Source organism: Megascapheus bottae, chromosome 10, assembly GCF_031878675.1.
Source record: "Megascapheus bottae isolate mThoBot1 chromosome 10, mThoBot2.hap1, whole genome shotgun sequence".
Lineage (NCBI taxonomy): Eukaryota > Metazoa > Chordata > Mammalia > Rodentia > Geomyidae > Megascapheus > Megascapheus bottae.
In genome coordinates this window covers 57,856,099-57,871,604 of record NC_143518.1, presented here as the reverse complement: position 1 = coordinate 57,871,604, position 15,506 = coordinate 57,856,099, and the positions used below count along the sequence as shown (strand labels likewise).

At 52.2% G+C, this 15,506-nt stretch overlaps 1 protein-coding gene across 1 annotated transcript; it reads left to right on the top strand.

The window, feature by feature from the left end:
* The first annotated feature begins 6,799 nt into the window (after positions 1-6,799).
* On the top strand, positions 6,800-12,919 carry Gpr37l1 (G protein-coupled receptor 37 like 1). Its single transcript, XM_090339952.1, has 2 exons — positions 6,800-7,517; positions 11,593-12,919. Exons 1-2 carry the CDS (start codon positions 6,888-6,890, stop codon positions 12,406-12,408), a joined length of 1,446 nt encoding a protein of 481 aa, XP_090196078.1. The 5' UTR covers positions 6,800-6,887; the 3' UTR covers positions 12,409-12,919.
* The last annotated feature ends 2,587 nt before the right edge of the window (positions 12,920-15,506 follow it).

Sequence of the window (15,506 nt, the reverse complement as noted above, 5' to 3'; positions counted from 1 at the left end):
TGTGGTTGTGGATTTTATCTCTTCCAAGAGAGCCCAAGGGCAAAAATTCCTCCCTCCCTCCCTTTCTTCCTTCCTCGCTCCTTCCTTCATTCTTTTTTGTCTTTTTTTCCCCCCAGGGCTGAGGACTGAACTCAGGGCCTTGCACTTGCCAGGCAAGGGCTCTTCTGCTGAGTTAAGTCCCCAACCCCCCTTCCTTTTTTTTTTATTTTCCCAGTCCTGGGCTTGGGCTCAGGGCCTGAGCACTGTCCTTGGACTTTCTCAAGGCTAGAGCTCTACCACTTGAGCCTCAGCACCACTTCCGGCTTTTTTCTATGTATGTGGTACTGAGGAATTGAACCCCGGTCTTCGTGCATGCTAGGCAAGCACTCTACCACTAGGCCAAACTCTTGCCCCCCCCCCTCCTTCTTTTGAGACAGGGTTTTACTCTGCAGCATAGGGTGGCCTCTAACTCATAGCCTGACTGCCTCCATCTCTGGAATACTGGAATTACAGGGAGTCCCAGTAGGTTAGGCCTTCATAAAGGTGGACAATAACCACATTTGAGTTCATCTCATCCTTGTGATACCACAGACCCTGGATAGGGCTCTTACCTTTTATGGAGGACTAAACTGAAAGCTGGTGGGGCCCTGGATCCTCATGGAGCCCCCGGCATCTCCTCCGTCCTTCATCTCTGTCTAGTTATTGGCTGGAAGGTGAGCTTCACACAGGCGGAAGCCGTGCTGTGCCTCTCACTCTGTATCTGAGTATCTAGGAAAATGCCTAGCACCAAATAGGGGCTTGATAAATTGTGGTGAAGTGACACCAGTGGCTCCTGCCATCTCAGGGTGAGTTGGTGGCACAGTAGGGACAAGGTTTTAATCTCTGACATTTAGTTAGTTAGGCAGTCCCAGGATTTGAACTCAGAGTCTCTCACTTGCTAGGAAGGTACTCTGCCACTTGATCCATACCTCTAACACCTTTTTTTGGTTGGTCATGGGGCCTGAATCCTGGGCCTGGGCGCCGTCTCAGAGCTTTTCAGCTCGAGGCTACCACCCTACCCCTTGAGCACAGAGTCACTTCCTCTTTTCTCATAGTTAACGGAGTTACGAGTCTCACGGTCTTTAGTATCCAGGCTTTGAACCAAGATCCTCAGATCTCAGCCTCCTGAGTAGCTAGGATTACAGGTGCGACCCATCATGCCTGGCGATTTTTTTTCCTGCCAGTTCTGGAGCTTGAACTCAGGGCCTGAACACTGACCTTGGGCTTTCTCAAGGCTAGAGCTCTACCACGTGAGCCACAGCACCACTTCTGGCTTTTTCTTTGTATGTGGTACAAGGAATTGAATCCTGGTCTTTCGTGCATGCTAGGCAAGCACTTTTCCCACTAGGCCAAATTCTCGGCCCCTTCTTCTTTTCTTTCTAATTTTAATTCTTTTTCTTTCTTTCTTTTCTTTTTTTCTTTCTTTCTGTTTGTTTGTTTGTTTTTGTTTTTGGTTGGTCATGGGGCTTGAACTCTGGGTCTGGGCATTGTCTCTGAGTTCTTCAGTTCAAGGCTACCACCCATAACTCTAACACTTGCTTTGTTATTGTTTCAAATGGAGTCTAGCATTTTTGCCCGTTTGAGCCATTATTTTCCCAATCTCCATCTCCTGAGTAGTTGAGGATGCAAATGTGAGCCACTACCCGACCGTAGATTCCTGCCTTTCCAGCCTGTGTGTGTGTGTGTGTGTGTGTGTGTGTGTGTGTGAGAGAGAGAGAGAGAGAGAGAGAGAGAGAGAGAGAGAGAGAGAGAGAGAATGAGAGACAGAGAGACAGAGAGAAAGAGAGGGAAGAAGGGAGGGAGGAAGGGGAGAAAGGGAGAGAGAGAGAGAGAGAGAGAGAGAGAGAGAGAGAGAGAGAGAGAGAGAGAGAGAGAGAGAGAGAGAGACTTGGTTTTGAACTTGGGGCCTTGTGGATGCTAGGCAAACACTTCATTTGAGCCGCACCTCTAGCCTAGATCTCTGACTTTTAGAAGCACACTTTTCCATTAATGACCCTTTCCTGTCTCCTGGAGCAGAGCCCTGGAGTCTAGAGTCTAGAGTGTGGGTCAGCAGGTTGAGGTTGACTGTCTTGGTCTCCTTTAGGCCTTGTCTGCGCCAGCTGCAGGCTGGCTCTGTCAGAGAGGCAAGAGGCAGCATGGGGAAAAGCCTGTCTCAGAATCTGCCCTTCTGCTCCGGCTGCCTCTTGCCTCTGTGAACAGAAGATAAACACAAAGGACTTTTCCTTGGTAAGGCTGCCATGAAAAAAGTGAATCCATTCGCAGCCAACACATTCCCCATAGTGTTCTAGGATTTCCACAGAGGAGCCTTGGATCTCAGGGAGCCTGGTTATAGGTAGGAAGCAGGGGCCTGACCTGAGCACACATGGCTGGGCTGAGCTGAGGGGCGCTGAGGGGAGCCCAGGCAGGAGGTCAGGAGCAGGCCTGCCTGACCCATGGCGCTCACTTTAATGAAATGTTGGCTTAGGTTGCTTCCGCAGTGGCCCTCACCCCAGCCTCTTGGCCCGTCCAGCCTCTCAGGTGCCTTCCAGGATAGGCCAGGGAGAAGAGTGGGGAATTCCTGGGAAGATGTGGAGATTCCCACAGGCCGGGCAGGCCTCCAGGTCCTTCTGGACCACAGCCATACAGCCTGTTGCTTGTTCTGGAGAAAGGAACCTTCCAGAAGCCCAGCAGGGATAGGCAAAGACTACTTTTAGGAGACTCCTGCTGAGCACCCCAAGAGTGGTGGTGAAAGGGTGGGCGCACCTCACCAAGCCCTTCATCTCTGGACACCCACCCTGTCACCTTCTGGCTGGTAAGGCATCCGGAAGCTGTGGAGCTGGGCTGGGCCAGGCGGGGCTGAGTACCATGGCTGAGCCTCTGGCGCCACCTAGTGGAGGGAGGGACGTAGGGAGGCGGGGAGAGAGGCGGTAGAGTGGGTCTCTCCCTGTGCTAACATCTAACTACAAAAACAAGGGGTTCACGTCCGTAATCCTGGCTTGAACCATGATCCTCAGATCTCAGCCTCCATCACCAGTAGCTATGATGTCAGGCACGAGCCACTCCTGCTCAACAGACTTCAGGATTCTTTGAAATGTCAACTATCCGTTCTCATTCTACAGACCTACCCCATGCCCCAGGCTTCTCTGGGCCTCCCTCTTCACGGTGACCTTCACCTTGCATGGCATTGACCTGGCTGAATTGGAATGATTTATTGGCATATTTATCTCCACCCTTGGGCTGAAAGGTCCTAGTCTTTAGTGTTTTTAGATACAGAGTATCCACAGCACAGTATGAGAATGTGCTGTGGCAAACATCTCTCCATTCATCTTTGATCTGGCTAAGAGGATGATGTTTTTGTGGTACTGGGGATGAAACCTGGGGCCTCACGCACGCTAGGCAAATGCTCTACCACTGAACTATAGTCACAGCCCAGAATGTGGCATTTTACATTTTTACTGGTTGCTGCTTTCCTCATGGAGTTCAGTGGTTAGAATGCAAGTGGATGGACTCAGGCCTGGGTCTTGATAGAAGACTCCGGAGCACTGGTGGCTCACACCAGTAATCCCAGTTGCACAGGAGGCTGAGATCTGAGGTCTGCAGTCAGGGCAATAAGGGAGTATAAGGGCCTGTCATTGGAGAATCATCTCCCATTAACCAGCCAAAGTTGGAAATGGAGCTGTGGCTCAGTGGTAAAGCTCCAACCTTAAGCAAAAAAAGCCAAGTGATATGTAGGAAGGCCCTGAGTTCAAACCCCAGTATTACTCAAAACGAACAAGAAAATAAAAACAAAAACAAAACACCCTAAATGGTATTAAGTATTCAACAAAACTATTCTTACCTAATGTTAGGAAAACGGAGGAAAAACAGGGTGGGTGTCAACTTTTAACTGTTACTGGCCCATTCCATTTATTTATTTATTTATTTATTTACTTACTTACTTTGTGGGTCATGGGCTTGAACTCTGGGCCTGGGCGCTGTCCCTGAGTCCTTCAGCTCAAAGCTACCGCCCTACCCCTGGAGCCATAGCCCTGCTTCTCATTTTCTCATGATTAATTGGAAATAAGACTCTCAGGTTCTTTAGTGCCCCAACTGAGCCACAAATCCTCAGATCTCAGCCTCCTGAGTAGCTAGGATTACAGGCGTGTTCCACCTTGCCCAGCTCAACCCTAGATCTTTCTCTAAACAATTCTATAATAAATGAAAAGCTTAGCTGGGTGCTGCTGGCTCACTCCTGTAATGTAATCCTAGCTACTCAGGAGGCTGAGATCACAGGATTGCTTAGCACACTTAAAGCCAGTCCTGGCAGGAAAGTCTGTGAGAGATAACTGGAAGTGGCATTGTGCTGCAAAGTGGTAGAGCACTTAGGGGAAAAAAAAGAAAGAGAGGGAGAGAGAGAGAGAGGAGTGAGCAAGGAAGCAAGCAAGCTCAGGGTCAGCACCCAGACTCTGAGTTCAAGACCCATGACCAACATAAATAAATAAATAAATAAATAAATAAATAAATAAAGATGGATGAATGAATGAATGAATGAACCAATCAATGAAAAGCTTTTCTTGTAGGTTGCTCAAAACAAAAGCCTCAGTCAAGCCAGGCACGGTGGCTCACACCTGTAATCCTAGCTCCTCAGGAGGTTGAGATTTGGAGATCAAGGTTCAAAGCCAGCCCGGGCACAAAAAGGAATTGAGACTCTTATCTCCAGTTAACCTCTAGAGAATGGGAAGTGAGGCTTGGCTTAAGGGTATGGTGGTAGCCTTGAACTGAAGAGCTCAGGGACAGCACCCAGACCGAGTTCAAGCCCCATGAACCACAAAAAAAAAAAAAAAAGAAGAAGAAAAAAAAGAAAGAAAACCTCCGTCATCCCAGACTACCTCTCCCACGTCCACTCTACCAACTAGTCTTCCTATCTCCATAAGCACAAATGTGTCCTGATTGCTTTTCATGCTGCCAATCTTGCCATCCTCTCAGTCCTCTTCCCCAGCCCTTCAGAAGTCACCAGTCCACTCAGTGGTACACGAGGCCCCGCCCACTCGGTCCCCTCTCCCAAGACCACTCTCCCTCAGCACTCAGCCCCTGGGTCAGCACTCACAGACTTCTCTCAACTCCTCAGCCCACTGGACTTACTTTCCTTCCATCTTGAATCCTCTTTCATCTTTCCCTCCCGTGGGCCTTTGAAGACCCTGGATCAATCAAATTAAAGCTGCAACCCACCCACCCCCCTCCTCTGGTCAGGGCTGCGTGCTCTCTCCTGTTCTCCTTATTGATTTCTCTTTAGTGTTAATTGTGATTTGTCTCATTTTGTGGCTGTCCTTTCCCCCTATGGATGTGGTGCATTTTGCACAAAGGTATGGCACTATACCCATCTCAATCACCATGTCTAGTCCATAGACACAACAGTCAAGACATCGTTCGCTGTTGTTTATTTTGGTTTTATTTTTATTTAGTTGCTGGTAGTAGACTTTGAATGCAGGGACCTCACCTTTACTCAGCTGGCTTGCTCACAGCTAGCGCCTTCCCGCTTGAGCCGCACTCTCCACTTCGGATGTTTAACTGGAGATGGAGTCTCGTGAACTTTTCTGCCAAGGCTGACTTTGAATTGCGGTCCTTTGCTTCTCAGCCTTTTGAGTAGCTAGGATTATATATAAATATATATATGAGGCACCAGTGCACAGCAGTTAGTTTCCGTTTCTTCCTGTCCCTCCCTCCCTCTCTCCCTTCCTCCCTTCCTTCCATTTTTGTCCATCGTGGGACTTGAACTCTGGGCTTGGACATCTTCTCTGAGTTCTTCAGCTCAAGGTTACTGCCCTCCCCTTGAGCACCACTTCCAGTTTTTCTGGTGGTTAATTGGAGATAAGAGTCTCCCGGACTTTAGTGCCCAGGCTGGCTTTGAACATCAATCCTCAGATCTCAGCCTCCAGAGTAGCTAGGATTCTGCCAGCTTTTCTTTCTTTCTTTCTTTCTTTCTTTCTTTCTTTCTTTCTTTCTTTCTTTCTTTCTTTCTTTCTTTCTTTCTTTCTTTCCTTCCTTTACCAGTCCTGGGGCTTGAACTCAGTGCCTGGGCACTGTCCCTGAGCTTCTTTTGCTCAAGGGTAGCACTCTACTACTGGAGCCACAGTGCCACTTCTGGCTTTTTCTGTTTATGTGGTACTGGGCATTGAACCCAGGGCTTCATGCATGCATACCAGGGAGAACTCTGCCACTAAGCCTAAGAGGTGGGATTGATTACAGATGTGAGGCACCACATTTGCCAGTCCTGGGGCTTGAACTCACAGCTGGAGCACTATCCTTGGGCTTTCCACAAGTCTAGTGCTTTACAATTTGAGCCACAGCACCACTTCCAGTTTTTTTTCCCCTCCTTTGTATATGGTACCAAGGAATTGAACCCAGGGCTTCGTGCATGCTAGACAGGCATTCTACCACTAGGCTATGCTCTCGGCCTCCCGTATGGATTTTTGAGACAAGGGCTCACTCTATAAGGCAAGTTAGCCTGGATCTCTTGATTCACTTGCTTTGACCTCCCAAGTGCTGGAATTACAGGCAGGCACCACTGCATCCGGCTCACAGCACTCCATTCTGAACTCAAGAGCTGCCTTAGCAGCTCCTCAGGCCCCTGGGCCTGGCTCCGTCCCTCTGAGGGCTGCCCAGTATGACCTGCTGTGGTCTTGGGGGCTGGCTGTGGGGGCTGAGATGTTTGAGGGTGGCAGAGATTACTCAGTGTCCAGCAGAGGGCCCTGGCCAGCCTGTGGTCAGTAGGGTGGGAGGGAGGGCTGGCCATGCCAGACGCCTGACTGGAGGCGGACCCAGCCACCAGCTGCCTCTCTTGATTCCACCCAGCATTTGGGTCCCGGGTCTTCACCTGCTCGTGGGGGCAGCAGCATCCTGCGTGTCCAGCCATGAGGTGGCTGTGGTCTCTGGCTATCTCTCTTGCAGTGGTGTTGGCTGTGAGGCTGAGCAGGGTCTCTGGGGGTGCCCCCTCAGCCTCAGGTGGGCACAGAACCAGGGCCCAGGAGCAGCAGAGCCGAGCCAGGAGAGGCACCAAGGCTGAGGGGCCGAAGGACGTGCAGCAGTATGCTCCAGAGGAGTGGAACGAGTACCCCCGGCCCATCCACCCCGCCAGCCTGCAGCCCACTAGGTCTTTGGTGGCCACCAGCCCCAACCCGGACAAGAATGGGGGTACCCCTGGCAGTGGGCAGGAGCCGAAGGGCAACCTGACGGGGCCACCGGGTCAGAGGCTGCAGATTCAAAACCCCCTGTATCCAGTGACGGAGAACTCCTACAGCGCCTACGCCATCATGCTCCTGGCCCTGGTAGTGTTTGCTGTGGGTATCGTGGGCAACCTGTCGGTCATGTGTGTCGTGTGGCATAGCTACTACCTGAAGAGCGCCTGGAACTCCATCCTCGCCAGTTTAGCCCTCTGGGATTTCCTGGTCCTCTTTTTCTGCCTTCCTGTTGTCATCTTTAACGAGCTCACCCAGCAGAGGCTTCTGGGTGACATCTCTTGTCGAGCTGTGCCCTTCATGGAGGTAAGCGTGGGTCTTCTAGAACTCAGTGATGGGGGCCACTGCCCAGGGCAGGAGCTCAGTTTCTACTGGGCACTGGAAGGAGAGTGAGGGTACATAGAATGCCAGAGCTGTGGCATGCTCAGACTCAGGTTCCTTCTTCACTCCCACATGGGGCCAAGAGACAATCATGACATTATTTTCTGGCATCCCAGAGAATAGGTGTGCAGGGCCTGGGCTGCAGCCTTAATTAGCCCTCTTAGGCTTTTCTAGAAGGTCAGAGAGGATCCATAAACTGATAGACTCTCTCTGAATGCTGCGAGATGAGGCGGGAGTGGGAACAAAACACAGGAGCCAAGTAAAAAACTGGTGGCTCACATCTGTAATCCTAGCTACTCAGGAGGCTCAGATCTGAGGATCAAGGTAGGAAGCCACATGGGACAAGAAGTCTGTGAGACTCTTATTTTCAATTAACTAGCAAAATGCCAGAAATACAGGTGTAACTTAAGTGGTGGAGCACTAACCTTGTGGGAAAAAGCTAAGTTGGGACAATGCCAAGGCTCTGAGTTCAAGCACTGATGCATAAAGCAAATCAAAACAATAATAAGACCCTTAGGAAGTATCTAAGACAAGTCTCTTTCCCTTCCCAGGTCCTCAGTTGCCCTTCCCTATTGTTCCACCCAGGAAATCCCTCAGCCATTCATGTGTCTCCTTTTTTCCTTTGTGCCTTCCCCCTCTCCTGTACCCGTGGCTCCCCTTCCTCACTCCCCAGTATCCGCTGCTACCCTAAGCAATGTCTGGAGGAGCTCCCAGTCTCCTTCACATACCCCATGTGAAGTGAATGGCCGTGTCCCATGAGTGTGAATGAGACCCTTCTTCCTGTCTGGATTGTGATGATTGTCCCCATTACATCATCTCCATCAGGAGCCTCCTCAGTCCTCACTGAGACTTCTCATCTCCACTTTCTTCCTAACAGCCTGGGCATCAGTGGGCAGGTGGTATCTCGCTTCCTATTTCCTTATCCCCCAAAGGTGGCAGGTAGACCAGATAGACTTAGCTGCCTTGTACTATAAAGTATACCACTGGGTCCTCCATTCTGGAAACTTCCACGTTAGATTGTGTGGATCAAAGAAGATGGTCAGTTTGATCAAATTCATCTGCATGTGTGCATTTATGTGTAGCCCAGGAATGCTGCTCTCTCTACAGAGAGCACAAAATAGGTGATTGGCCTGATAACTCTCAGCCTTGCAGGGGAAATCTCAAAGTGACAAAGGCTTCCCTCAGGAAGCTGTTGAAAGCTGCTGTTGCCCCCCCCCGGCCCCCTCACACTTTGGTCTTGTGTTCATCCTGGGGCTTGAACTCAGGGCTTGGAAGCTGCCCCTGAGCTTTTCTTTGAAGCACAGTGCCTCTTCTGGTTTTCTGGTGGCAAATTGAAGATAGAATCTCATAGACTTCCCTGCCCAGGCTGATTCTGAATCCCCCCCCCCCAACAAACCCCAGTTGTGGAGCTGGCACTCTGGGCCTGGGTGTTGTCCCTGAGCTCTTCAGCTCAAGGCTACCACCCTATCACTTGAGCCACAGCCCCACTTCCCGTTTTCTAGTGATTAATTGGAGAGAAGAGTCTCACGTTCTTTAGTTCCTCAGATGTCACCCTCCCGAGTAGTTAGGGTTACAGTCGTGATCCACCGTGCCCGGCTTTGATTTTGAATCTTGATCCTCAGGTCTCAGCTTCCTGAAAAGCCAGGATTACAAGCATGAGCCACCAGCACCTAGCTAAACCTTGGCTCTCGAGAAGCTGGGATTCTAGGAATGAGCCACCAGCACCTGCCTTCAAAGTGCTGTTGCACTGTGGGTGATATTGTGCAATCTAGGCAGCCTTCCTGATGCAAAAGAAATCAGGCATCTGACACGGGTCCTGTTCTTAACTCCGTTCCCAGTTTGCACTGATGATTTCATGGTTGAATAACCTGAGACTCAGCATCAGAACAGTCATTTCCTGTCCTCTGCTATCCAGAGAGGCCATCTGATAGCAGCCCAGGGGTCCTCCAACCTGAAAAAAGACCCCCCACCCTTCCTGGATCTGCTTTAGATCTTAGCCATGGGCTGATAGGATGTAGCACCGAGCTCACCACGCTCGCTGAGCTTAGTGAGGGGCTTTGGAATAGGTAATTTGGCTTTGAAACCAGGCTTTGTCCATCAGGAATCAAGGACATTGCTAAGTCACTTGACCTGCCCTAAAACTCAATTTCCTCATCTGTGCATAGTCGAGGACAATGACAATACCTACCTAAATGAATTCTTTTGTGCTGGGAGATTGGACTGAGAGCCAGGCATCTGCTCTAAGCCATAGTCCTAGGCTCAGTTCTTAAAGTATTGAAACGAGCAACATCCACAAAGTACTTAGAATGAAAAGGATCTAGCAGATGATGATTTGTACTTGGCAATGGTGTAAATGTAAGTGGCCAGTGGATCAGTGGACACCTTCCCTGCCTGACTGCGAATCCCTCATATCCAGCATGTAGGTCTGGTCCCAGCACCCCCTGGCTAGGCCACGCTCCCCCTAAAGGAAAGAAAGGACCCACGCGCTGACAGGGGCCGGAAGATGGGCTGGGAGTAGCACAAAGCAAACCACCTCAGAACCTCTGCTGGGGAGATTCTTGGAGGGCTTTCAGTGAAAAGTGTGACATCACCCTTTGGATCGTCTTAAGATGGAGGGAGGAAAGGAGAGGGAATGGTATTTTTGCCCAAGCCTGAAGGCTGTTCCCCTGCCAAGAGAGGGGGGTCTGTGTCTCACAAAGGACACTTGGTGTGGCACTTGCAAATAAGCTGCAGATTGTGTTCTCTTTGCCAGAAAAGGGAAGCGTTTGGACAGGAGCGGAGATGGGGCGCGCACCCCTTGATAGCTCCCAATATCCGCCTTTCAGGCTCTTGGACGCACTCTTTCCTGTGCCCAGCGGCTTCCTCTTGGCTCACAGGATGATTGTCCTCTGTGCCCAATGAATAGTGTGTGGAGATGGTGGGCATGGGCTGCTCTGAGGGGGACTGCTTCCTTCATGCTGGGGCCTGCGCTACTCCAGACAGGGCAAGGACAAGAGTGGAAACAGAGAGACAGCTGATAGATAGATGATAGACAGATGATAGATGGATAGATAGATAGATAGATAGATAGATAGATAGGCTGTGTTCCAAGACCATCCTCTCATGATTGCGCATGAGGAGGTTCAGGAAGTAGAACTTGTTTCAAAAACCCAAACTCTAGGGCCGGGAGTTTGGCCTAGTGGTAGAGTGCTTGCCTATCATGCATGAAGACCCGGGTTCGATTCCTTGGTACCACATACTTAGAAGTGGTGCTGAGGCTCAAGTGGTAGAGCCTTGAGAAAGTCCCAGGACAGTGCTCAGGCCCTGAGCTTAAGCCTAGAACTGGCAAAAAAATAAAAAGAAAGAAAGAAACCCAAACTCTATTATATTTTTGCCCTGATTCCTGCTTAGAGTTGATTCTACTGTCAAGGAGCATGGGGCCACGGGAGGCAGGCCACGCATTTCCTAGGCCGAGAGATGGAAAGATGCAGGGGAGGGCGTGAACTTCAGTTTTACCGTGGTGTGATCTCGAGATGTTTCCTGTTTGAGCTTCCACTTCTTCTTTTGTAAGATGGTTGATTGGTTGAGGGTTGGTATGTTACCTGGGTGCAGATGGCTCATGCCTGTAATCCTAGCTACTCAGCAGGTTAAGATCTGAAGATTGTAGTTCAAAGCTAGCCCAGGCAGGAAAGTCCATGAGACTCTTACCTCTAGTTAATTGACAAAAAGCCAGAGATGGAACTGTGGTTCAAGTGGTAGAGCACCAGACATGAACAAAAATCTCTAAGAGAAAGTGCCCAGTCCCCGAGTTCTGAATGCACACTCCACACACACACACACACACACACACACACACACACACACACACACACACCTGTAAAAAATGGTTGTGGCTGTTACCATTGTTAGGACTGTGCTTAGGAGACAGTTCGTAGTCCGACAAAGCCAGAAACCAAAGCTCCTTCCCTTTCCCCCATCACTTCTCACCACCCATGCCCGCCATGCCCGTCTGTGCCCACAGGTCTCCTCCCTGGGAGTCACCACCTTCAGCCTCTGTGCCCTGGGGATCGACCGCTTCCACGTGGCCACCAGCACCCTGCCCAAGGTGAGGCCCATCGAGCGGTGCCAGTCCATCCTGGCCAAGCTGGCTGTCATCTGGGTGGGCTCCATGACACTGGCTGTGCCTGAGCTCCTGCTGTGGCAGCTGGCACAGGAGCCAGCCCCCTCCACGGGCACCGTGGACTCGTGTGTCATGAAACCCTCAGCCAGCCTGCCGGAGTCCCTCTACACGTTGGTGATGACCTACCAGAATGCCCGCATGTGGTGGTACTTTGGCTGCTACTTCTGCCTGCCCATCCTCTTCACCGTCACCTGCCAGCTGGTGACATGGCGGGTGCGGGGCCCGCCTAGCAGGAAGCCTGAGTGCCGGGCAGGCAAGCACGAGCAGTGTGAGAGTCAGCTAAACAGCACGGTGGTGGGCCTCACTGTGGTGTATGCCTTTTGCACCCTACCGGAGAACGTGTGCAACATCGTGGTGGCTTACCTCTCCACCGAGCTCACGCGCCACACGCTGGACCTGCTGGGCCTCATCAACCAGTTCTCCACCTTCTTCAAAGGCGCCATCACCCCCGTGCTGCTTCTGTGCGTGTGCAGGCCGCTGGGCCAGGCCTTCCTGGACTGCTGCTGCTGCTGCTGCTGTCAGGAGTGTGGCGGGGCCTCCGACCCCTCGGCTGCTGATGGCTCGGACAGCAAGCTCAAGAGTGAGGTGTCCTCCTCCATCTACTTCCATAAGCCCAGGGAGTCCCCCCCACTCCTGCCCCTGGGCACGCCTTGCTGAAGCCAGGCCCAAGCAAGGGGGTCCTGGGTTGAGGGGGAAAAGGGGCGCACAGGAGCAGGGGTGGACCAGTGGGGCCTCCAGCCTGAGCCGGTGTCCACTGGTTCTTTCGCCGTAGATCTTGCTTTGCTGTCTGCCTTGCTGTGTAGCATGGATTTGGCTCTCTGGGTGATGGTTTGGGGTAGCTGATGCATGCCTCTGGAGCCAGGCACGTGATTCCGAGGGCCTTCCCACCGGTGGGTTCGGAGGCTTCTGGTCCCATCAGCTGGGAGGCAGCCCCACTTTCTTCTCCTGCCTTAGCACATGAAGCAACTCACCAGGCCTCATCCTAGAGCTCCCTGGAGCAACCTGACCAGGCTCAGTACCCTCTCGTCTGGACTAGCTCTACCCCAGCCCTGGAAGGTTCCTCTCTCCTCCTTTCTCCGAGGCTCCCAAGCTGCCCTGTCCAGCCCCACTTGTTAGGTGCTTTCCTATAGAAGGCCCCTCTTGAAAAACAATAAACTAGGTAGAACTATCCCTGTGCCAAGCTCACTTTTTTAGGCCATTGCCTGGCAGTGCCCAGATGCCATCCCTGTGCTGGGGACTGTCTAAAGGGCAGCCTTTGGCTCTGGCCTATGAACTACTACTCTACCCCAGGACCCTCACGGCGTTATAGTGGCTGGAGGACTCAGAGGTGAGGGGGGGACTGGGGAGCTGGGGAACCAAGCCCTGCTCCTGACTTAAACCCAGCAGCTCCTGGGAGCTGAAAAGGCTGCCATGTCTCTCTTCCAGAGCCTCCATCTCCCACCACCCACCCCCTCTCCACAAAGCCCCCATTTGAGGAACTCCAGCCGCTTTCCCTGTGTGAGCCAGGGCTTCCTGGTCTCTCCTATGTGACAAAGCTCTTGTCCCATTTCTTTGAATGGACTGTTTGGCCCATATGGGGCCCAGCTGTCTGTCCCCAGCCTGCCCCCCACCCACCCACCCACCCTTCCTTCCAGGGCTCCACCCATGTTCCCAGCAGCCCCTTAACTCCCCCTGCTGGCCACTGCCCTCCAGCTTGAGTCCCCAGCTCCAACTCTCCACCCTTGGAAAGGGATCCCTTAGCCCTGCTGGCCCCCACAAAGCTGGCAGGACATCAACTAGAAGGGATGCTCAGCCTTGGTCATCAGTGCTCTATCTCAAGGCCCGGCTAGAACCATCTAGAACAACCACCAGCATGGGGCCCAGAGATTCAGAGTGGCAGGGGCTCCATTCTCCTCTGTCCAGCCAGCCACCCACACCCCTCGGCCTCAGCTTGCCCCATGGCAGTCACCCCCCCCACCACACTAAGGATCTTAACAGCCTTGTTCTCTCTCCCTGGCACCCACTCCTGGAGCAAGTGACGCTGCCAAGAGAGAGGGAGACGGTTGCTAGGTGATAGTAGTGCCATGTGCACACCCTTTGTGCTGGGGAATGGCACCCACCATTTCTGGGCAGACCTGTTGCCACAGTGACCAAAGCCCCCAGCTTTGTCTGCAGGAACTTCAGATGGGAGGGAGAGGAGGCTGGAGAGGAGGCCAAAGGCGGGCTTGCCCTCCCCCACCCCCACTCCTTCCTGCACCAATGGCAGAAGGAGGCTGGGTGGACTGAGGTGAAGTCAGGGACAGGGAGAGGGTTGAGGGCGGATGGAGACATCAAGCGTGGAGAGACACCTCACCATGTTTGGGGGCCTCTTCCACAGAGTTACCCTCTGCACCTCACTCCTGCTGCATGGCCATCTGGGAGCTAAAAGGGGAGCTGGTGGCTCCGTGGCCTGCTCCCCCCACCGCCTCCCAGGCCTGCTAACGTGAAGGGCTTGCAGAATTGCTCAGCAGGCCAGCGGCCTTGGGAATGAGCCACTGTCCATGACGTCTGGGCCAGCAGGGACACAATGTGGCGTTTGTTATTGAAGGGTCCCAGGGTGGGGGGTGGGGGAAGGCTGTGTGTGGGGGGGGGTTGAAGGAGGGGACTTGAGCTGGGATGCTTAAAGGAAGCCTGACACTGGGCCTAAGGCACACACACCAGGGGACCAGCCCTCAGATTCCATGTCAGGGGAGGGGCAGATGGGGAGGGAGAGGTCCTCCAAGCCTCTCCCTTCCGCTAGAGAAAATCGCAGTATTGCTGAGCTCAATTCTTTATCCTGGGCCCACACCTTCACCTCAGCCTAGCCTGCTCTCACGGGAGGGAGGGGGACAGGGCAGAAGGACAACAGTCCTTTTCCTCTGGGAACTCAAATCACTAGTACTATGGTGTAGGCATGGCCAGGGTATTCCTGTCATTTCAACATCAGAAGGTACAAAACAAAGCCAGGTGCCAGTGGTGCACACCTGTAATCCTAGCTATTCAGGAGGCTGAGATCTGAAGACCATAGTTCCAAGCCTGCCGGGACAGGAAAGTCAATGAGACTTTTTTTTGTGTGTACGTTAGTCATGGGGCTTGAATTCAGGGCCTGGGCACTGTTCTTGAGCTTTTTTAAGACTAGTGTTCTATTACTTTTGAGTCACAGTGCCACTTCTGGTTTTCTGGTGCTGAACTGGAGATAAAAGTCTCACGGACTTTTTTGCCTAGGCTGGCTTCAAATACGGAACCTCAGATCTCAGTCTCTCGAGTAGCCAAGATGACAGGCAGTGCTCAGCCATAAGCCTCTTATCTCCAGGTAGGCACTAAAAAAAGTTGGAAGTGGAGCTGAGGTTCAAGTGGTAGCACGCTAGCCTTGGTCAGATGTGTGCTAGCTGGTAATCAGAGCTGGTAATCTGATCTCAAATCTATTCTTCACTGGAGGACCCAGGCCTAGAGAGGCTTCTCAGCTCTGCAATGCCCAGATGGATGGCAAGCATGGCTGTGGGCTGCCAAGGTGAAACCAGCCAGTTAGCGGGGAGGGGCAGAAGACAGCGCCCGGGATGTCCTTGATTTGTTCCACTCGGTGAAGTTACTGAGAAGACTTGTGGAAGTTCAGCCAGTCTTTTTTCTCTGATGGAGCCTCCGAGAAAGAGGCCTCCACATGAATAGAGGCTCAGGCCCAGGGAGGCCCAGGGCCTCACGCACAGAGCCAAGGGCCAGTGAGGCTCTGTCTCCTTTCAGTGGCAGAGGAAATTCTTTCC